Consider the following 25,461-nt stretch of genomic DNA (forward strand, 5'->3'; position numbering starts at 1 on the left):
CTCTTCAACCAATAACAATTGTGCAAACTCAACAACAGTGATTCCGCAAAACAATCGCACTGAGAATATCTTGTTTATAACACTGACTATGGATTGAAATTAAAATTTAAGCATCTTAATATGTTCGGACCTGCAGGAGTTCGAACCTGCATTACCTCGATAGAATTGTGATACTTTAACCAATAACCTAAGCCGTTAGCTACTTAAAAACGTTACATGAAAATTCCACGAGCTACAAAAGCATGTGTGAAGAGACGATCATTAATCGAAATAATTCATGTTCTTCATCAAATTTTATTATTCATGTAATTGTTATTGTAATTCTATAATTGCTTTAATATTATTACTTCCATTCCAAATCTACAATTTCACAGTTTCAACTTGTTTTGCGCCATTTATTGTGGCGCAAAGGAAAATATGACTTGCGAGGAAAAATTACATTTATACTTTGCAAGAGCCATGATTTCTAATTATTGACCGCATACTCAGTCGTATGTGATTATAAACAAATCCTAGTGTTGAACAGAAAACTACTTTACACGAAACAAATGTGAAGTAGTCACGGAACAGTCGAGTGATTTAGGCGAATTGTTTATTATACATGTGTTTGTATATTTAAATTCTGAAGTAGATCATTTTCTTTGCTTCTAACCTATCCGAAGAATGCAAACATTTCTTTGAATGATCCCTTTCTCAACTTTTTCCTTTTCAAAATCGATTAGATATGTAGAATATCAAAGCTGAAAATAGGGTATTACGTATTTTCATTGTTTTATTTCATCCTCTCGAGCGCCAGACACGAAGGTTCGTTCTCGGTATGAGCTCAGGTGATTCAGATTCCACGTTGAGTTGTGTACTCAAATAGGCACAGTAGTCGTAGAAAATAAGAGCAATATCATCTATAAGTAAGTTAGAGTTTGGTACTATAGGCTGTCAAAAATAAAGTATTGACCATTTGGAGATCATAGTTGAGGAGACATTTATCTTATTTAAAAATAGCACCATGAAACAATATATACAACATTTTGTTCGATGACCTTGTGCCATTGTTTCGGCAACACATAAATGTGTAGCTACATAACTATTGTTGGCTCTATTGAAAATTGTGATCCGTGATTTTTACCAGATTCGTTCCAAGCTAACTTAACATCATTCAGTGAACTTAGCAGAGCTGCAAATAGAAGATAATCTGATTGTGTGTTGCCCGATTACAGGATTAATGCTGAAACGTCCCAGCAATTCACAATTTCTGTTGGTCGTTAAAGACATATGAGGTCTGTGAGCGTGAAATACGACATCCTTTCTCTTGACAAGTTCCGGCCATTTCTTTCAAATTTGCTACGTGCAGTAAAGGTAATTATCAACAGTAAAGGTACGAGAATGTTATTTTGCCCGGCGACAGAAGATCGTGATGCACGTTAACCTTTCAATCCCACCGAACGCACAGTATAACTTTCCTGGACGTTAATATGGATTTTGCCACAAACTGTGGAGTTTCTCTTCATTTGGACCACGTTCGCTTCCGCACATTGTTGTAGGTTATACACTTCATCACTGATGATCAACCACTTCAGAAATGTCTCGAATTAGTTACGTTCAAGTAGAGATTCATAGATAAAAACTCGATCGAGTAAATTATATGCTAAAACCATAATTTGGCTGTTACTTTCTGATAGTATGTCTTTCGTATACAGACATAGAAACATAGAAACATACACAAAGACACCCACCCACACACATACATTTCATATCTACCTAGGTACAAGTTTATTTTATGTTGGAAAATGTTCATACTACGTAACAACGAAGAAACTCGCCAGGAAAATCGCTGACAGAAATACTGTCTCCTTTCAAATTTCTTAACAACGTATAATTTATTTTTGCATTTCTTGGCTTAAACATAGTGTCTATATTTTCTGGAAAGCATATATTAGCTTCTGGAATTAATATTTCGTATACAAAAGTATAAAAACAGAACGAAGAAACTCTTTTCCTAATACTCGAATCAAGGTCCTTTGGCTTGAAAACCTGAACGTATAGAGAGAAGTAACGGTTAATTCGGCGGAGTTCATGCGGTGTAGCTGATAGTTACAAAAGAAGCCCAAAACAAGGTTTTCATCTCGGAGTGAGTACTATTCAGGTTTCTTACCTTCTTATTTTTCATAAAATAATGAAAGACGTGTAACATTTTAAAACCGATAAGAGTTTAAAGAAGTGATATGGAAGGTTTTGTTCTTTAATTTTCTCCTTAAATGTGACAAGTTTGGTAAATCTAGGGCAGTACTGTAGTGAAGGAAGTGATTGAACCGGAACAAGCCCATCACTACTGCAGTGATATTGGAGGTGGAATCTGCTTACATGGGGTATGTTCTGTTTGTGATATCAATAGTACGATTTTTTTACTTCCGGCGTGAGCATACCTTAGGTTATAGTTTCACTACAGGGGTAGGAGTAGTAGGGGCCCCTCTATAGCGACCCGAGTCAGCAAATTTTTTTGTGACGTCATAGGTCAAAGGTCAATGACCTTGGCCCAGGGTCAATGACTTAGGGGTACTTAGAATCACCCCTCTAGATTTTGGCAGGGGTACCTTGGCCCACCCCCTAAATTTTGGAAATTGCCAAATCTAAACATTTGGTATGGTAGCCTAGGACGATAGTACGTACATCTATCAGTATTGGGGTCTATCTCCTTCCCTTTTATGGGTAAAAAATTGCCAAAAAGCAAATTTCGGATTTTTTGACCTAATTTATTCCCTTTGATGAGGTGTTATTACCCTATGTGATCACATGGGAGTGTACAGGGTCCATTCCCTTTCATAAGACATGGGCATATTGATGCACCCCTTTAAGAATTTGGGAGGGGTATATTAACTTACCCCTTCAATTTCAGAAATTGTCCAATTTAAGCATTCGGTATCATAGTACAGGACCTCAATATGTATCATGATAAATTTCGGTGGTCCATCTCGTTTCTTTTCATGGGTACACAATTGCCAAATTTTAGTACAACCACGTGTTCGCTTATTGACTTAATTTATCCTCTTTGATGAGATCATATAGGGTTATAAGGTGAGGATGGGTATCCCCTTTCAATTTGGTAAGACCCTTAGGGTGCAAATGCTAGTACGGTCACGTGATCGATGATTTGGTTTTGATGCGCGAGTCTTGGTCAAAGTTCTCTATGAGGTAGGTGGAAATTTTGAACAAGATTCATGGCATTTTTAAAAAAGGCTTTCAAACTAAAAAAATGAAACTAAAGTTTTCAAAACAAAAAAGTTTGAAACGAAAACTTTTAAACAAAAATTTTCAAATAAAAAATTCACAACAAAATTTTTAAAGCAAAAAATTCAAATAAGAGTTTGAAACGAAATATTTTCAAAAGGGATTATAAACAAAAAAATAAACAAAAAATTTGCAACAAAATATTTTCAAGACAAAAACTCTGAAACGAAAACTTTCAAACAAAAATTTCAAACTAAAATATTTTCAAAACAAAAAGTTTTAAACAAGATTTTTGAAACAAAAATTTTTCAAACAAAATTTTGAAACGAAAAAAATTAAAACAAAATTTTGAAACAAAAATAATCAAACAAAAATTTCGAAACAAAAAAGTTTCAAAAGTTTTTCAAACAAATACAATTTTAAATAGCATTTAAGATCAAACAGTGATCAACTTTCACGGTTAACGGTTAAACTTGATCCGGTTTTAACTATTCGATTAACAAATAAACGGTTTTCAACTATTCGATTAACAAATAAACGGTTTTCAACTATTCGATTAACAGATAAATGGTTTTCCGTTTCTCGCCAACATTTAAAAGTGAGAGCAAGAATTTACAAACTAAAACAAAAAACTTGAAGTCACTTTAAATACGCATCATATTTGAAACAAGGTGGTAGTGTTCATCATGGATAAACAATGGAAACATCCATTTACATGTATTCTCGCAGGACCTAGTGGGTGTGGATAAACGTATTTTGTCTAGCGATTACTGTCACATCTCCCAATCATGATCAATACGAAACTTCGTAAGATATACTGGTATTATGCAGAATGGCAAGACGTGTATGCAACAATGCCGGTTCCAGTAGAATTTCACGAAGGACTTCCACGAATGAAAGATTTTCAGTCTGAAGATGGACCACATTTGATTATTATTGATGATCATATGCTAGAAGTGAATAGTGATATTGTTGATTTGTTCACGAAAGGATCACATCATCGAAATATTAGTGTGATTTTTATAACACAACCTGTATTTCATCAAAGTAAAGCAAATAGAAATATGAGTTTAAATTGCTCGTTTTTGATGTTGTTTAAAAATCCACGTGACAAGTCACAAATCAAGCATATGAGTTATCAAATCATGCCTGAGCATTCACTGTTTCTACAAGAAAGTTATGCTGACACAACAAGAAATCCACATGGCTATTAACTGATGGTTCTTAAACAAGATATACCCGATGAAATGCGATTTCGTATAAATATTTTTCCCCACGATTTGCATAATTACGTTTATGTACCAACAAAACATGTTTAAATTATTGTGCGCCTGAGAAGGATGACTTAGTCTATCACGATGTCTCCTACAGTGAAACACGATGATCTGCTACGCTCTCTGCACAAAGCTGAACTGAGATTGCGTAAAGCTATTGTTGCCAATGCAGATGCTTCAGTAATTCATAGTATCTTGTTATAATGTCTTAAAAGGCAATGTTCCACTGTTAAGTGCGCAGAAGCGTTACAAAAACACGCTCCGCTATCTCATGGGCAATACACAATCATTGGATAAAAAGAAGGAACATTTAGCCGTACAAGAAGGAGGATTCTTACCTGCACTATTTGCACCTATTGTAGGAAGTGTGTTATCCACTGTTTTGTTTAAACAATAAACGTCATGGAACATAGCAAGAAGATTGTTTTAGTTGCACCAGAAATGCTTCAACGAATGCATGCATCATCATCTAGTGTGAGTGAAAAACAAGATTCGATCGTGAAATGCAATCTATATTGAATACATCGTATCCAAGTGATGAAGAAAAATGGAATCAGTACAATAGAATATTACAGAAATATCTTTATGTGATACGCAAACAAGAAGAACCAATACCACTTACAATTACATCAATGAAACCTGATGGTGACGGTTCGAATGTTGATGATAGCACGAAGCAAGGAATTTTATCCGCAATACGACAAATGTATCGTAAGAAAGCCGAATTACTATTCCATCGTTTAAAACATGATGTAATTACGTGGGATCATAAAGGAACAGTGTATATCAACGATAATAAACTACATGGATCCAATATTGTAGATTTTATGTGTGATGTGACTCGGGAGAGGAAACATACGAATCGTCAAACACATCATAAATTGTTTTGCAACTACCTTGCATCGTCAAACACACCTCAAGAATTGATTGGTAATCCACGAAGATTATACTATATTGTCAAGCATAATAGTACAACAGCATCTAAAGGATCAGCACCATCAAAACCTGCACAAGAATTATTTTCTTCTGGAAAAGAAGAGGAAGATAATGATGATAATGATGTTTTAGAAGTCAGACCAAAAAGAAAACGTATTATTCCACAATGGTCAACGTACAAACCATGAACAAAAAGTTGAATTCCGTTTATTATAATGCAGTACATCCTGCATCGTTTTCTACTGCAAAGAAATTATGGCAAGCCACAGGAAAATCTATACTTCAAGCCAAAATAAAACTTTGGTTAAAGAAACAACCTACTTACACGTTACATTGTCCTGTACGTCGTCGTTTCTGTAGAGATTTATATCTTGTCAACAATATTGATGATCAATGGGAATGTGATTCAAATCATTTACAATCACTTCAAAACTATGAAAATCACCTTCAAAACTATATTTTTACAGTGATTGATGTGTTTAGTCGGTACGGGTGGGCTGTACCACTAAAATCAAAAAGTGCCGAGGATATAGTGAATGCATTTGAAATGATTTTCCAGGACAGGAAACCAATTGTGCTACGTAGTGATCAAGGAACTGAATTTACCAACAAGACAATACAAAAGTTTCTCAGGAAACACAACGTGCAACATGTTACAACAAAGGATACACATATTAAAGCCAGCATCGCAGAAAGACTTAATCAGACATTGAAACATCATACCAAATATCAAACATACAATTACATCATAGTATTGCCTTTACTCGTAAAAGCATACAATAAAAGTATCCTCTAACAAGAGTTCAAATGAAATCATTTACCATTCCGAAGAATATACAATCCAAAACTATTGATAACCTGTTTATGGGAACATTGCCAAATCGTATTATTGTAGGATTTACATCGAATGAAGCATCCAGTGGAACTATTATCAGCAATTCATTTGAATTTCAACATCTAAACATTAATTTCTTTACATTGTATGTGGATGGAAAACCTGTATCTTCCAAGCAATTGCAACCCAGCTTTGAAGAGAATCTCTACATTTCGTCGTACCACACATTGATCTCAGGCTCTGGCATACATTTTACCAATACTGGAAATACAATTTCAAGAGTCGACTACAAGAATGGATATACACTGTTTGTATTTGACCTAACTCCCGATTCTTCTCCTGGAGATTGTCACTATTGGAATTTACAATGACATGGAGCCATCCGATCGGAAGTTCATTTCCAAGAGAAACTAGCAGAATCTTCAAACTATATTGTGTATGGGGAGTTTTCCTCACTCCTAGAGGTCGACCACCAGCGCAACATTATCCTGGACTTTTAAATTGCAAGGTACGTATACGTTATGTATCATTTCCATTCACGATGTTAAATACATTACAATTAGCTAGCGCTTTAAATTGTAGTCCATTATTTAGAAATCATTTTACCGGGGTATTTGCAAGCGATGAGTTACCCTCACGGGTTTCACTTCCTCTGGCAACCATTGTGAACACAGATCCATCCACAAAATTATAAAGCGATTGGATTGCAATTTATATTAATAATCGCGGTGTTGGAGAATATTTTGACAGCTATGGCCTTCCTCCTTATGTACTACAACATGTTGCATTCCTAAAACTTCATTGTATGTATTACATATATAATAATAGCCAAATGCAGAGTCTTGGTTCATCCGTATGTGGCTATTATACTTATTTCTATTTGTGCTGTAAAGCCAAAGGAAAATCTCTGCGTGAAATTCAATACTTGTTCACAACAATACCCTCGGTTAATGATCATAGACTGCTGCAATATACCTTCCAGGTAATTTTATCATATTTATCATTGAGAGTGCATTTTACATGTTTTGCTTTATCATAATCTATTTCTATACTAATCATCTTTTTCTCGTTGTTTTACAGAATTCACAATACGAAGCTTTGCAAACCGGTGCTATGCTGCAAAACATTAAAAAAATCATCATAATCAAGAAGAGGAGGAGGTCTAATGAAGAAACCCAGCTCAATATAGAAACATTATCAATATCTTAGTGTACCAAAAAAGAGAAAAGAAGGAACCAGAAAAATGAATAAAATACAACATATTCTTATATATGTCCTTTTATTTTTCATTCTATCAATATGGTACATACAACGTTATAAGATTCCAAGTAATTGTCTCCTAAAGAAGTGTGCGATATAAGACTAGAACCCTGGTCATGAATCTTGTTCAAAATATCCACCTAACTCACAGAGAACATTGACCAGCGACCTGTCGTCGTATCAAAGACTCGCGCATCAAATACAAGTCATCGATCACTTGACCATACTGGCATTTGACACCCTAAGGGTTCTACCAAATTGAAAGGAGATGCCCGTCCACACCTTATAACCCTATATGGTCTCATCAAAGAGGATAAATTGAGCCAATAACCGAACACGTGGTTGTACTAAAATTTGACAATTTTGTACCCATGAAAAGGAACGAGATGGACCACCAAAATTTATCATAATACGTATTGAGGTCCTGTACTATGATACCGAAAGATTAAATTGGACAATTTCCAAAATTGAAGTGGTGTGTAAATGTACCCCTCCTAAAATTTGAAACGGGTGCACAAATGTACCTATGGACCCTTATACATGCCCACATAATCACATAAGGTAATAGAACCTCATCAAAGGGAATCAATTGGGTCAAAAACGAAACACGTGGTACAACGTATTGCTTACGTTTATATTTTGGCATTTTTTACCCCTAAAAGAGAACGTGGTGGACCAGTCAAATTTATAGTGATCTATATTAGGGTCCTATACTATGATACCAAATGTTTAAATTGTGCAACATCCAAAATTTAAGGCATGGACCAAGGTACCCCTTCCAAAAATTTAAAGGAGTGCATCAATATACCCATATCTTATAAAAGGGAATGGACCTCTGTATACACCCATACAACTATATAAGGTAATAAGACCTCATCAAAGGGGATAAATTACGTGAAAAATCTCCGAAATTTGACTTTTTGGCAATTTTTTACCCATGGAAGAAAACGAGATGGACCCCCAATACAGATAGAGGTACATAGTATGGCCCTACGTTATCATACCAAATTTTTTGATTTGGCATTTTCCAAAATTTAAGGGGGTGGTCCTAGGTAACCCTGTCAAAATTTAGGGGGTGGGCTAAGGTACCTCTGCCACAATCTAGAGAGGGTGGTCCTAGGTACCCCAGGTCATTGACCACAGGCCAAGGGCATTGACCTTTGACCTATGACGTCTCAAAGTTTTTGCTGACTCAGCGAGTTATAATTTTTCCTAATATTAGTACAGTTAATATTTTGTTTTTTGTTTTACCCCAAGTTATCCTCAGACAACTGTCCTTAAGTATTCTTATTTATCAAGTAGTATAAATTTCTATTTTCAATTAACAAAAGTAAATTTATAAGTCTCACATTTACATTAGCCGCCAAGAACTAGTTGGTTTGTTTGTAACCAGGTAGCTCAACCGGAACGGAAATGACGTTTTCTGCACCAGCGTATTTTAATTTTTCTCTTTTACCGCCCTCCAGTTTTTGCGCTCCCAAATCTTTTGCGCCCTAGACACGTGCCTAGCGTGCCTAAGCTGAAACACCCCACTCTGCATGTATTTATAAATAAAAAATAATTTTGAGTTTTCTCTCATTTAACATATGTTGCATGTCATTGTGACTAAACAAACGTTAGTTATTAACCTTTAAAATCAGGAAGATCATTTACAATAGCCCTGAATATCAATTAAGTTTCTTTGCGCTTTATCCAGATTTTGTAAATTTGTTCTCCTGTGAAATCTCCTTTGCCATTTGTGCTTTTACTTACTAGTGTGAAATAATGCTTTTAGTTAACCTGTCCGTGTCACGTGATATTTAACAAACATATTCGTCTACTTGACCTTTACAATGCTACGGAAGGTGTTTCTTGTTGCAAAACAGAAAAACTTTCCTTTCCATATCGTAATGGTCTACCATGGTCGCATTGAATTGTAAATGAAACCAATTTTGTTTTATACTAAGCTTTTCTGAAATATTTATAACGTATTTCGTGCTTTTTAATTGCACGTCTATTTCCCGAGATATTTAGTTTATTATCAATCCCAGGTAGGGTACTACGATATTTCTTTTCTTGTGATTACAGCGCCATCTGGGCGAATAGCGAAAAGTATTTCAAGTACAATTTTCGCATTTTGGATCGCAAAATTCGAATTTGCAACAAAAATACGGAGTTTCCATGTAAAACTTTCATGTTGGCCCCTGGGGCCCTATGATGGGACACCTGAGGGCACTTGTTGTTTACAGAATTATTTAGGCCCCTGACATGTGCACATTCTTACGTAATTAGATTTGTCGCATTTTTGTTATTTCGGAAATATTTGAGGTCGCAAAAATAGCGGACATATTCATTTTTCATTTTCTTTTTTGCAATTACAGCGCCATTTATTAGAATAACGAAAAAGTGCTTCAACTAAAAGTTGTTTAGTTTGATCGCAGAATCAGGATCTGCAATAAAAATAGGGGGTCTCCATTTAACAATTTCAAGTTGGTCTCTGGGCAGTGATAAAAATTTTGCGGAAAATTTTCCGATTCATGAAAACATACTCCACTTATTCCTACATCGTTGTTTAGCCATGGTGTGAGGTGGAAAATTTTCTTCTATATTTTTCCGGTAAACTTTCCGTTCTTAACAAATATCACTGGGCAAGTAACAGTTCCTCAGTATTCATAAAATTGATTGAAATCATGTACAGAAATGTGAAAAAGTGAAAGATCGTTTAAAGAATCTGAAAACTTTCATGGCTCAATTTTCAGTACTATGTAGGAACAAGTGAAATAATTTTTCATTAATCGAAATATCTTCTGTCTTGTATGGAAAAATTGAAGAACTTTTTAGCAGTCGGAAAATTTTCATTTGGAAGCAAAAAGAAAATCAACTTTTTGTGAATCGAAAAGTTTTACTGCTCTGTAAAACAAATGAAAGGATTTTTTTTTGAATCGGAAAATTTTCATCACGATGTAGAAACAAGTGAAAAAACTTTTCGTAATACGGACAATTTTGGATATTATGTATAGTGATGTTTGATGGGAAAATTTCCACTATATTTAACTGCACATTCAGATATAAAATTCAATTTCTGTAGAGGAAAGTTAGAGAGCAACAAATTATCATTTTCCAATTAGCTTTCGGAAACGAGAAAATGTTCTAATATTTCAAGCTTGGAAGTAAAATTTTACACAGTGTTTCTCTCTCTCTCTCTCTCTCTCTCTCTCTCTCTTTCTCTCTCTGTGTGTGTAAAGTGCAGGGAACATACATCGAGTTCCTAGAGAACAAATATCCCATTCCAATATTAAAAATGTAACAAGAAATTGAAAAGAATTCTTTGTCAATTTATCAATTTCAGAAAGAAAACTTTACTATTACTTCACATGTAGTCCTGCTTATGTAATGAAATAACTACCTAAAAGTACCTTGTGAAGATAATTTTTGTAACATAAAATAAGGAAAAATGATTTTATTGTGTTTAACACTCGTATATCATAATTTCAATATTGGAATTTTGTATAATCAACAAATCTTAGAGCAGATATTTGTATTGTAAAACTGCCATTATTATGTATATATATATATATATATATATATATATATATATATATATATATATATATATATATATATATATATATATATATATATATATAAGGAATGTTTTTTATTTTGTAAATTAAAATTAAATTACTTGTTGCTTTTAGAACGGAGCACTAATTTTGCAGCTTTTTATGTTTCTTTTATTATTTTATTGGAAAATCAACTACACAAATCAGCTTCCTTATTAGTTATATTTCACTTTCTCTTCTGAATGAATACATTTGAATAAATAAATGTTTATTTCCAGAAAAATGGTCTGTATTTTTTTCATGAGTTACTTAAACTCGAATTTTGAATAGTCAAAAATTTACAGTAGGCACTTTATATTATATCTACTTATTTATAAAAGTTGCAGTATGTAAATCTATAAAAGTATGAGAAAACCGTCTTATGCGTATTAAACTGACGAAATCTAATATTGTAAGATCAAAGGTGGATTCTGAGGGAAGAACGCATTGAAGGTTTTGAAACATTCTTGAAATGAAGAATCGAGAATGGAGAATCGATTTTCACTTCATGAAACTTTTTAAGACATTATTTATTACCAATAAATTTTACGGCTAAACAACGATGTAGGAGTAAGTGGAGTATGATTTTATGAATCGGAAATTATTCATGACTTTTAATAAATTGAAATTTTAAATAATAGAATTGGATATTCGTACTCTACGAACCCGATGTATGTTCTCTGCACTTTGCATACACACACACACACACACAGAGAGAGAGAGAGAGAGAGAGAGAGAGAGAGAGAGAGAGAGAGAGAGAGAGAGAGGAGTTGAATTGAGTTGAGTTTGAGTTTAACATCCCTTTCAGCAGCGAGACTATGTAAGACGGGACCAGCTAATTAACGTGGAATCCGAACTACATGAGCTCCCACTGGGAGTCGAAGCCAGGTTTTCATGCCAAGGCGCATATGCTCACCACTTAGCAACGAAGGAGTTCGCAGAGGAAGAGAGAGAGAGAGAAACACTGTGTAAAATTTTACTTCCCAACTTGAAATATTAGAAAATTTTCCGGTTCCCCAAAGCTAATTGGAAAATTTGCTGACTAACTTTCCTCTACAGAAATTCAATTTTTTTAGCTCTATGTGCAGTTTTCCACCTAACATCACTGCAAATAATATCCAAAATTGTCCTGCTTATGAAAAGTATTTTTTCCACTTGTTTCTACATCGTGATGAAAATTTTTCGATGTATGAAAATTCCTCTCACTTGTCTCTACAGAGCAATAAAATTCCCGATTCACAAAAAGTTGTTTTACTTTTTGCTTCAAAATGATGAAAATTTTCCGACTCATAAAAAGTTCTCGAATTTTTCCATGTAAGACAGAAAATATTTCGATTCATGAAAAATTGTTTAACTTGATCCCACATAGTGCTAAAACTTTCCTTACCCATGAAAATTTTCAGATTCGTTAAACGATCTTTCACTTTTTAATTTTCTATACATGAATTCATCCAATTTTATGATTGCTGAGGAACTGTTACTTGATTACTGATTTTTTTTTCGCACGAAAAATTTTCCGGAAAAATATAGCGGAAAATTTTTCACCTCACATCACTATCCCTGGGTCCCTATGATAGGACCCCTAGGAGTAGTTATTGTTTACAGCATTTTGTAGTCCTCTGACATTTGTACACTCTTACGTAGCTAGATTTGTCATATTTTCTATTATTTCCGAAATATTTGAGGTTGCAAAGTTATTGGACGTACGCAAGATGATATTCATTTTTTGCTATTACAGCGCCATCTATTAGAATAACAAAAAGGGCTTCAGGTAAAAGTTGCTTAGTTTTGATAGCAAAATCAGAATCTGCAATAAAGATAGGGAGTTTTTATTGGAAATTTTCAAGTTGGCTCCTATGGTGACCTCTGGGGACACTTTTTGTTTACATAATTTTATAGGCCTCTGACATGTGTAGATTCGTACGTAAATAGATTTGTCACATTTTTATCATTTCGGAAATATTTTAGGTCGCAAAGTTAAGGGACGTAAGTAAGATGATATTCATTTTTTGCTATTACAGGGCAAGCTATTAGAATAACGAAAAAGTGCTTCAAGTAAAACTTGCTTAGTTTTGATCCCAACATCAGAATCTGCAATAAAGATAGGGAGTTTCTATTTGAAATTTTCAAGTTGGCTCCTGTGATGAGACTCCTGATGACACTTTTTGTTTACAGAATTTTATAGGCCTCTGACATGTGTACATTTTTACGTGAATAGATTTGTTCCATTTTTTTGTCATTTTGGAAATATTTGAGGTCGCAAAGTTAAGGGACGTACGTAAGATGATAATAAATTTTTGCGATTACAGCGCCATCTATTAGAATAATGGAAAAGTGCTTCAAGTAAAAGTTGCCTAGTTTTGATCGCAGAATTACAATCTGCAACAAAACTAGGGTGTTTCCATTTAAAATTTTCAGTTTGGGTCCTGGGGCCCTATAATGGGACCCCTGGGGGCACTCGTTGTTTACAGAATGTTTTAGGCGCCTATCATGGGTACATTCTTGCGTAACTAGATTTGTCAAATTTTTTGTCATTTTGGAAATATTTGAGGTCGCAAGGTTACGTGAGTCACCCTATATATATATATATATATATATATATATATATATATATATATATACTAAATACTACTCTTAATTCTCTACGACACACTGAGCTATATTTGTTTAATTAACTTAATGGGATTTTATACGCTTTCCAGCGCTATTGTTAAATTAGAGTGTACAGTATTTTAAAGTGTAATGCAAAACAATACTCGAGATTAAATTTGAATTAAGGCTTTCTCATGGGAATCGGTACTATATATACAGGAATTTTAATAAGTATCGCGTAAATATTTATTTATTAATATCCAGAAAAATTTTTGATTATACCATTTCAAAATTACAACAAGAAACAAACGAACTCTTCTATTTGTTAAGGAGACCTTACGAATAATTTTATATTACGACTTAAAGAATAATAGTTTGTTAATTAGAGTTTAGTGTTACATTCATCAGTGAACCTATTTGAAACGTGCAACCCGAATCAAATGAACATTTGCCAAGAATTGAAACTTGGTCTGTCATACTTGAGAGAATAATAATAGAGTAATGAACATATTGCAACACCTTGTTTTCACCTATGTCATTTTACATTTACAACTCGCGTAATAGTGTTTCCTTATCGTGTTTGAAAAGAAAGAAGTTGCTAAAAGTTATTAAAAAAAGTAATTAGTCTCAGGGTTAGATGAGGAGTAGGAGAAAGAGAGAAAGCTTGATCGATTCGAGGAAATAAGCAGAATAACGTATGACTAACAAACCGCTGTTTCTAACCGCTCGATTGTTTCTAGGCTTACCTTTAGTCCGCTTTATATAGTTTTTTCCTGTTCTACACTAGATGTTGCTTACCCTAGATACTGTCTACTGGTTTTGCAGCGAACAATATTAGAAGTTAAGTCTTTTCTAAGTATACATGTATTTTTCGGACAAGTCATATTTTCTTTTGCACCACAATAACCGATGTAAAACATGTTCAATCTGTAAAATTGTTGGTATGACATGATAGTAATCATAATAAAGAATAATATAATTATAATATCAGTTAAATTCATGAACAATAACATTTCATGAAGAAAATTAATTAACTAGACTTAGTGCTTTGTCTAAACTTTTAATTAAAGATTTTTAACTATCTAACAGTTTTCGAGCAATATCAAGTAAGTGGTCGTTGTAGGTAAGTGGTTAATGGATTGTAATTCTATCAAGCTTGCCAATATTCGAATCTCTGTAGCTTTGAACTTTTTAACATGCTTAAATTTCAATGATAATCCAAGCAACATCTTCTCCTGTGTTCCAATGACAAGAATGACGGAGAATTGAAGTAGGTCAATGAATAGATACAAATGTTAATTTATCTATTTCGTTCAATTGTTGCAGATTTGATATTTGCAGTTAATTTCAACCATTTACTACGAACATTTTTTCCTTTCTTCTCACATACAGTATGTAGTGAAATGACATTAAACATTAAATTAGACATTAAACAGAACGAATTATATAATATCATTGATATATAACACTCATACGACAATACGGCAAAAAAAAAAAAAAAAAAAAAAAAAGATAGAGATAGATCTTAAAATGGAGAAATTTCTTCGTGTATCAACTCGAGATTAAAAAGTCTGTATCAGTAATACACAGGCATACAAACTGCCGTCTCCTGGTTGAAATATTAGGTGTAAGTTTACTAGTATCTGTCCAGGCGATTACAATACCAGCAAAAGTACTGGATCAGATCTAATGGAGTTCTAGCAGCCAAGAAGGAGATACATTTGTTATTCAAGTATGCGATTGATGATTTTAAGATGGTAGTATTACCTAAAGTTATTTTTGAGTTACCCTACTTTTATATAAACCATTTAGAAGGTGTAATATTTTAAAATATTTCATGTTTCAAAAATGTATAATAATACCTTAAACTGGAATTGAAATAATTATTTATTACTTTTGAATGTAGTATAATAATAGAACGTCAAAATTTTCCATACTTTATTTCAGGTTAAAGGAATGCCTAAACATATAGTTATTGATTACCAGCCACGCAATATTCTTGAAAAACATTTTCTCGACACTCCACTTGGACCATCTATCATTTGTTACTCTGCTCTCACGCATATTGTAAGGTAAGAATAAAATATTTCCTTTCTCCAAAGTTAAACGAGTGTACTCTGTCTGAGACATATGAAGTTAGAACACGTTTCTAACCCAACGTCTCTGGCATGATTCCAAGCCATTAAGAATAGATCATAATGAAATTTGTTTTTTGGGGGGGATTTCCCGTTACCTCTATTTAAAGAAAAACGAATTCCTTATAATGTTTACTTGCATTTCTCAGTGTTGTAAAAATGTTCCAGACAAAGTAATGTATTTTGAAATACTGCCCATTAAAGTAATACAATTACTTGTACTTTATCTACACTTGTAGATACATGTGTAACTTAGATACACAGTTATGGCGTGCAGGCTAAAGAAGGCAGGATAATAAGAATGAACGAAATGGTGATTCCCTACCACGAATTCCACTTGGTACGTGTTGAGATCGAAGCAGAGACCCTACGTACCAGAGGAGAACGATCTACCTCTGACTCAGCGCGAGCCCAAGATGAAATTAAGGTATACAATAATACATACTTAGATTTCTATTGATATATGCAAATCTGCAGATTTCTAAGTAGTGGCGTACGCAAAAAATCATTAGGAGAAAGAAGCACTGAATCTTACATCTTTTAAGGACAAGCGTGATTTTTGTATTCATATATATATATATATATATATATATATATATATATATATATATATATATATATATTAATACACATACTAAATGTTTATTTTTCTATATTTCGCTTAAGAAGATATTTATACCCCAAACCGTCCTTGTGTACTCCACTGTTTATAAAGAAGCGGCATAGTTTGAACATTTTGTCTGTAAAACTCTGAAATCAAAATTGAAACACATGTATAACTTCCGGCTACAATATAGCGATAATGTGAAACATGAAACCCTCCATCTGACGCTGGATCCATACAAAAAATACGTTTCTACTGTTTCTAATAATTATTATTGATAAAAAATTATTATGTTTAATGTTGAAATTATTTTAAGTATTTGTTAAAGAATTTCATTGTATTGGATTTTTAGATATATTATCACAAAGTGCTTGTTTGTGTTTAGAGTTAGTGTAATCAATTTATTCCTCTAGTATATATATCGTCAGTCCCGACTGCTGCAGAGAATGAATTTCACAATGCCACCTGATACGCGATGTCAGACGACCCAGGTACGAGACGAGAAATTAAAAAATGAAATGAAATCTTTAAATTTTACGTTCCACGTTTACGCCGGATAGGCTAAAGGAGACAGTGATGATGAGAAATGAATGAAAATGGTGGAATGAAAAAAGTGTGAGGAAACAGGAGAACCCCGAGAAATCCCACGAGTACGGTGTTTGTCCACCACAAAGTTCACACGGCGCGAGCTGGGATCGAAAAGCGACACCAAGCACGGGAGGTGAACGCTCTACCACTGAGCCACGGCGCTCCCAAGTCGAGAAATTGAGTGTCCCGTTATTAGGATGTATTCGTTCCCTTTTACAACTCTTTTTAGGGGGTGTATTCGTTTCCTTTTATAAGCACTTTTTAGGGGTTTGTATTCGTTATCTTTTATGAGCACTTTTTTGAACCCCTATATAACATTGTGGAGAATACATAAGGCCCTACGTTCATGATGCGCGTACCATCCAGCTATGGAAAAATGAACAACCCGAAACCTCGTTTTCTTTTATGACCACATTTTTAAACCCCTATTTTAACATAGCAGAAATTACACATAGACTACGAACACAACTATGTAACATAGCAGAGCTGATTAAAGAGTGTAGCTTAGGGAAGCTACTGGAAGGAGAAAAAATGGAGAAGATGGTTTATAGAGAAAATAAAGTTTTGGAAAAAGAGAGAGATACTTACAGAAAGAAGTATATGAAACGGAAAACACTATATTTTCGAGAGATGAAGAAGAGAAATCAAGTCAACGACACACCTACAATTGTTACAAACATGTTGCACGGGTCTAGTGTTTGGGAAGTAGTTTAGTTAGGAAACACTTATTTACTGGTGAAGCATTGAGAGCAGAATGTTGTTCAAACTTTCAAAAATGTCGGTCGAAAAAACATTTACCGAAAAAGCTTTTTATTCAGTCCATGTTTGATAAAATAATATGAAAAATGTACAGATGCATCAGAATCTTTAAACACATGCTTGAAGATTATACATGTTTTTATGTATATTATTAATTAATTATCAAACATACTTTTATTATATTTAGGGCATAGACATCATTCAGCTCGGTGCTGAAAGTGGTCAGAACCATGGCGAAGCATGTCAGCTCCATGGCTAACTGCGTCCACTCCATGGAATGGTAAAAGAAAAACGTTCTGAAAATTCGAAAATTTATAAAGATTGATTATGCCCCGTAACTGATTTTCGGACAGTGTCTTATAACATTGGTTATATCGAAAGAAGAAGTAAGAATCTCGACCTTTACAAAAAAATAAAAATCAACCTTAAAAGAATACTTTCGAGGAGAATCATCCACATAAAATCACGATCGCTGTTAAAATATGCGATCGTAGTCTCTGTGTTCATTGTCTTACGTAACTTTTGCTATGTTAAAATAGGGGTGGAAAAATAAGTCAAACTCTTTCACTATCTCTGTTACGTGTTCATAGTCTTATGTAATTTCTGCTATGTTACATAGGGATTTGAACATGTGGTCATAGTCTTTTATTAGCACTGCTATGTTACATAGGAGTTGAGAAAGAGATCGAATACACCCCATTATTCTCTGCTATGTTAGCTGCGAAAAAATAAGTGTTCGAAGTGTCTGTGTTCATAGTGTTATGTAATTTCTGCTATGTTAAAATAGGGGTTGATAAAAGAGAACGAATATACCCCTATTATTCTCGGCTATGTGTTCATACTCATGCAATTTCTGCTATGTTATATAGTGGTATAAGTAAGCTACACTCTTTTATCAGCTCTCCTATGTTACGTAGTTGTGTTCGTAGAGTATGTGCAATTTCTGCTATGTTAATAGGGGTTGAAAAAAGTGTTCATTAAAGGGAACGAATACACCCTTAAAATGTGGTCATAAAAGAGAACGAGTTTTCGGGCTGTTCAGTTTTCCATAGCTGTATGGTACGCGGGTCATGGACGTACGGGCCTTAGGTATTCCCCACTATCTTATATACGGGTTGAAAAAAGTGCTCATAAAAGAGAACGAATACAAACCTATAAAAAGTGCCCATAAAAGGAAACGAATACACCTCCTAATAAGGAGTCGAGAAGGGGAACGAATACACCCCAAACCCGGGGGACTCAATATCTCGACTCGTACCTGGGTCGTCTGACATCGCGTATCAGGCGTCACTGTGAAAGTTGTTCTCTGCATCAGTCGGAACTGACGAAATAGGTGTAAGGTCAGTGTCCCAGAACTACCATTATTCTACTATATATATATATATATAGATATATATATATATATATATTTGATGAATAAATTAATTACAATAACTCTAAAGACAGACAAGCACACTGTGACAATATATCTAAATATCCAATACAATGAAATCCTTTAACAAATATTTAAAATAATTTCAACACTAAACACAATAATCTTTATACAATAATAATTATAAGAAACAGCAAAAAAGTATTTTTTGTGTGGATTCAGCGTCGGATAGAAGGTTTCATCTTTCACATTATCCCTATATTGTAGCCGAAAGTTATATGTGTGCTTCGGTGTGAGCTCAGTGACTCAGAACTGCCATTTTTCTACTATATATATATATATATATATATATATATAGTAGAAAAATGGTAGTTCTGAGGGAATTAGGGTGGAAATTAGGGGAAAATAATTTTTCTCTGAATCTCACTTGCGACACCCCTAACATTTATTACACAACTGAAAATAGATACACTGGTTAAATTTTAAAAGTTTACAACAATTTTTAATGGTTGCTCAACACAAGGAGATTGAAATTTTGAATATAGTCAAGTTCTGAAAACCACCCCGGCTTATAAAGAGGAACAAGGTAAGAAAAGCGAGATGCGTGACCAAACGTTGGAACTCCTGTGTTACCGTGCGTGAGGGTTCCATAGGCCATAAAGTTAGTTAGTTAGTGTTTCCGTTTCTAGCCGCATCCAAGCGTTCAATGGCAGTTGAATGAATACCTCCGTTGGAAGTGTGTGTGTGGTGGCGTCTGTGTCATAGAAAATCGGAAACAAAGTTTCGGGATCCATTGTTGGAACATAAGTTGATTCCAAAAGAGCAGTATAAAACAACGTAAGGTTCTGCGGAAGTATTTTTAGCTGAAATTGAACCATATTTTTATTGTTCATTAAGGTAATCATTTTACAAAAATTGATGGAATTCAGTGACGCCTTGTCTTTCTCGTTAGCTGCTTACAGCTGAGCGTTATGCGTAAGGTTATGTCTTGTAAACCGGATTTTGAATTGTCTTGTGAACAGGATAGTTTATAGAAACATCCCATAAAATGGATTCCTAGAAAGCATTTGCTTGTATTGTGAAACAAAAATATTTTCGTTTTAAAAAAAATATTTGTGCAATTTTGATCAGTTGTATGGATTTGTAATTAAATACGTAAGGACTTTGCAAACCTCCTTCTCTTCCTTATAAACGTGGACCAATTTTACAACACATAAAGACATTTTCGCACTACATGCTGGATAACAAATGGATAACGTATTTAATTTCATATTTACCCTTCCGCCTACCAATAGTTCTGGACACGGCCTAGGGAGATCCCTGGCCAGAAATTCATGGTACCCGAAGAATACTATTTTGGTGCCCGAGGGAAAAGACATTCCTTTGTGGAAAGTGCTTTACTTTGGAAAATCTTAAGAAGAAATGATCTAATGCAGCTCGTGTAACACGTGGTTCCAAGAAGACTGTGTTAGTATCACAGGAAAAAAAGACATTCCTTTCTGGACAGTGTTTCGTTTCAGAAACACATAAGAAGAAATTATTTCAGATACTTGGAAATTATACCATTATAGAATAAGGTAGTTATTACACCTTGCTTTCTTCCATTTATTATTCATTTAGATTTTCTCGTGTTTTTGTGCTGTTAGAAATGGGCTATGATTCACTTAGAAGGACATATGATCCACTTTAGAAGACAAATTGCTTAACACCTAGTTTTTGCACATGTTCCATGCTTTGTTTATTATACATTTATGTTTAATTAGAAATAAACAAAACTTCTTTTTTCAATAAATAATGTACCTTTCTATCATATCACTGTGAAATGTCGGCATTTATATTGTTTTCTTCCTAGTCTCAGTTTTTCCTTTTGAAAGTGGTCCGATTTTGAGGACTTGACTCTGCGATTGGTGCATACACATTGTTATACATACGAGTTGCGTATATATTGTTATATATTTTCTTATACGTATTACGCAATTATACGTAAGAGCACATTACCAGTATTGCTGATTATATTTGTGTTGTTTTAAAGTTTGTTCACTTTCACTTTACTTTCACGTACTGTTTTTCCTAAATATGGTATTCTTTGAACATTGTCGATATTGCTTCCTGTGTTCTGCAACAATTTGTTTCTGCTCCTCGTCCTTTGTGAAAATACCGTTATACTCATATATAAGGGCAACTTCGCGTTCTGCATGATCATTAACTAGTTGGGAGTGTTTAACTAGTTCATAACCAGCTAAATGGTCAGTGTTGGATTTCCATCTTTCAGGATTTTCTGCAAAAAATGTTGTTCGAATACTCAGAAGTTCAATAAACGGCATCGTGTTCTCCGTTACGAAATTCTTGATCTTGGCATCCTGTAGTGAAACAAGAGCATCTCGAGTTATTTGTAGGCGTTTTGGAGATTCATCATTGCTGACATGGTAATGTTTTCACCATTTCTTGCCTTGCTTCTGAGGATAGTTCTTCGTCGAAGAACGCCAAGCCAATGAGTTCTTCGCTCAAGTACCAGAGATGACCACAATTTTTTCCTGGGCTTTGTTCACGGCTACATTATCTGCTTCGTTTTAAGAAGGTTTTTCAGGAATTTGAGATCGTTTCTTGAAGCAGATGCAGCAGCTGGTGATAAGAACCACGCTTTCATGTAAACTTTAACAAGGAAAGTACACAAAGTAATCAAACCTTTTTCTTCTTGATAAGTAAGGTTGAATTGGTCTCTAAAAAGCCATATTTTGAATTCGTACAGTGCCTTTGCCATCCATCATGTTGAATAGTTTCGGGTGCCCCAAATCGCACTCCATGAGGCAAGATTCCTCTAAGAAAGGTAGTAGTAAGTTCCAATAATTTACGATACTCATCTACGGCTACGTGAAAACGGCTAAGTGCGAAATCTAGAATTTCATCCTTTACATTGGCCAAATCTATATTTTTTTCTGCTGAGTCATGGTCTGTGTGATCTAAGAAGTTCCAAGCTTCTTTACAACTCTTGAATATTGCTGCACCGGAAGATACACCTCCACGCATGCAGTCCTTAAAAACTGCTGCCAAAACTTTCTCCAGTATGTGGTGACGACAAGCTAAATACGAAAGACTTTTCTTAATTTTCTGCTATTATGACACAAATGCTGCTGTAGCAGCCAGTATTTCTGGCAGTTGTATCGAAAAACATTGCATTTGCCTGGTCAATAATATTTCATGACTTAACGCACATAGAACGGCGTCTGCTTGAGTTTGTCCAGTTCCAAATTTCAGTTTAGGACTCCTAGCAATTGAGTTTTTCCCATGCCACATACTATTACAGGTAGGGTATCGATGGTTTCGTTTTCTGTTATGTCTGGTAGAATTTTGATATCTCGATGGACAACGAAGGCGCTTGTTGGTTGGAACTTGCTCTTTCTGATGGCATCTGACTCAAGATGATAGCATTCGCAAGCTCGTTTGCTGAATGAAGGATTGGAGAAAGGAAGGAAGGAAGGTAGCGTCGTCCAGATTGTAGCCCAAAGCTTTAGCCGTTGCTGCTATTTCTTCTCTGTCAGTTAATTTCGATCTATCTAACATAGAAACAAGTTCGGGAGTAACAACTATCTTCTAGGTTTTGTGCTTTCGTTTTGTGTCTGAGGACTTCTGAAGAATATGCTTCTGCGTGGGTTTCTATTCGTCATCAGGGTTGGTTTTACTTGATTCCAAATTTCTGCCACTGTCACTATCACTCGAAATAAACAGCATAACAGCGTTAGTGCCAGTATTACCACTAATACTTGCCTCCATCAATTCATGTTTTCGTTGTTTTTTTCTTGGCTTTCTTTTGATCAAGAGTTCTATCCACTGACAACATACAACGACGTCGTTCCTCTTCCATATAAACAATGAAAAAGTCCTTGTCTTTCTCATTTTTGATTAGTCTAAGGACCTCCCCATGTGGTATATCGTGCTATATCAAATAGATTGTTCAAGCTTGCAACAAATCTAGCTCCGTTTTCTTTCTGTTTGGTATATTTTCGGTTCTTGTTTTTTTTTTAAACTTGCCCTTTGATCCCTGAATATTTCGAGCTACACAGTTGCATGATTTTCTTCACGAATTAGAATACGAGCTCTTTCCCAAAACTGTACGTTTTCTCGTATAACATATCTAGCACCATCCTGGAATGTTTTAAAGGTTAGATGATTGTGAAAAAATACACGTAAAACATCGGTATTAGAAGGTAGCTTAATTCCGGTCAGAGTTTCCTTATCTGATCCTAGTAAACAGAGTCTAATGTATCATGAGAGTAACGAAGGATATCAACTTTATCCCAAACTCACTATAACACCACATTCCAAGTCAACAGTGCACAGTACACTTCTTGCTTTTGTTCTGCTAAATAAACGGGAATAATCAATCGCTACAATTTGGTGTTATCAGCTTACTGCCACATTATGTTTCATCGACTACTGTGTTCCTGGATTATAATCGTTAACCCCCTAACGCATGGTCAATTTTTCCTACACAAATGCTAACATTGGTCTCTTAGGCCCACATTTCGAACAATGAAAAATATGCGTTTATCCTATAATCTTTATTATATTGCAGAGCTACAACCAAAGTTAACATAGCTAAAAATCAAATGACTGTTTTTTGTTTCTTGCCACAAACACACACACACACACACACACACACACACACACATATATATATATATATATATATATATATATATATATATATATATATATATATATTGCAAACTGTATTAGTATATAGCAGTATATTATATTAACATAATATATAGTTGTATTAGTATATAACAAATTTGGTTGAAAGTTTTCTAATAACTATAATACGGAATATTTTTGCGTTAAAATACTCATTACCGTCCACAGTAAACTTTGCGGTTCTTTTACATTCAACTTATATAATAAAACTTGTTTAATTTTCTTAGTGACACATCTCCAGTAAATATCTCCTTTTGAAGCTAAGCTATTAGTGCTTGTATTCACTGTACATAATTACATTGTGCTCACCATATACAGTTTGCTCGCAGACCATTTTACTTTTTCTCTCTCTACTTGCTGGACACTTATAGCATCTCTTTCGTTTTGGTTTGCGTCTGTATTAAGGGGAATTTATCCTTAGAATTGCAGTGCAGTTCTTATTGTTTTCGGAAGATGGGTATTTCTATTTCCTTCTTACATGTAGGATGAGTCCTTTTGCCACCTTTATAAGGAAAATTCTTCTCTTGAACGAATTCTTGGAAAAGAAATTCACACGTGACTCATACACAAAAAAAGCGTTTACACATGCTACGTCTAGTATGTTGAACAATAAAATACATGGCCATCTTTTTGATTTTTGTTTTGTGATGTAGTTTCTTGTTATCTGATGCATACAATCTACTGCTCCTTTTGTTTTATTGTAATATATGATTAGGTCCGGTTTTGTTTTAAATTTCTAGAATAATATTTTTGTCTCTAAGTGTTGTGGTGAAAGGAACTACGCTTTTGTGTCGTTTGGGGACATAACTTACCATTGTCTTATTTTCACAAAAGCCAAATTCAGACGACTGGTCTTTACGTTCCTTATTTGTTTTCATGATTGGTGAAACTTCTTTCTTATTTTGTTTTATAATTCCAACAAATGTCAACTTTCTCGCAAGAAGTTCCTTTGCTAAAGAAACTAACGGAAAATAATTATTAAAAGTAACATTTCTTCCTGAGTTATCGATGCGTTTTACTAACTCAAGAACTACGTTTTTCGGCCAAATCTTTTGCTACAGAGTTATTTGCCTCTCTTCCCGTGTATATTATTCTGTCCAATGCATAGCTATTTTTCGTATCACACAACCAAATATTTAAGTCCACACCTGGCTGGTTTAGTTGGCTCGTATTGAACGAATTGGCATCGTCCTCTACAAGAAATAAGCTGTTCGTCTAGAGTCATGCATTCACTCGGAACGTATTTTGTTCTACATTTATTTAAGAAAAGTGTCTAACGTATCGATCTGTTTTTACCCTTTCGTTCCTGGTACTTTTATCGTCAAACTGTAAACCAGTCTTATTGTTTCAAGTTGATTCACAGATATGCATGCTCGATAGTGTAGATTACTATCTGAAGAACAAGATAACTCACGGACTGAAGTGTCTCTGTTATTTTCAACTCCCGCTAGTATTAATATTTCAATGAAACCTTTGAGTTCTTTCATACTTACATCCATCCAAGTAATTTTATTTTCAACTGCTAACCTTTTGATATATGTAACTGAAAATGACAGAAAATAATGTACATAAAATATGGTAATTTCTTATTGAACTATCCTCCAGACA

General features: G+C 34.3%; 1 protein-coding gene across 1 annotated transcript in view; it reads left to right on the plus strand.

Moving 5' to 3' along the window:
• LOC145681868 (uncharacterized) overlaps positions 1-25,461 on the plus strand; it is a 197,819-nt gene that overhangs the window by 58,819 nt on the left and 113,539 nt on the right. The window contains exon 5 of the mRNA XM_081753474.1: positions 15,648-15,772. Within this exon, the coding sequence (XP_081609600.1) occupies positions 15,648-15,772 (125 nt within the window). The remainder of the gene's footprint in view (positions 1-15,647; positions 15,773-25,461) is intronic.

This window comes from Thermobia domestica, chromosome 3 (genome assembly GCF_964235325.1).
Source record: "Thermobia domestica chromosome 3, izTheDome1.hap1.1, whole genome shotgun sequence".
Lineage (NCBI taxonomy): Eukaryota > Metazoa > Arthropoda > Insecta > Zygentoma > Lepismatidae > Thermobia > Thermobia domestica.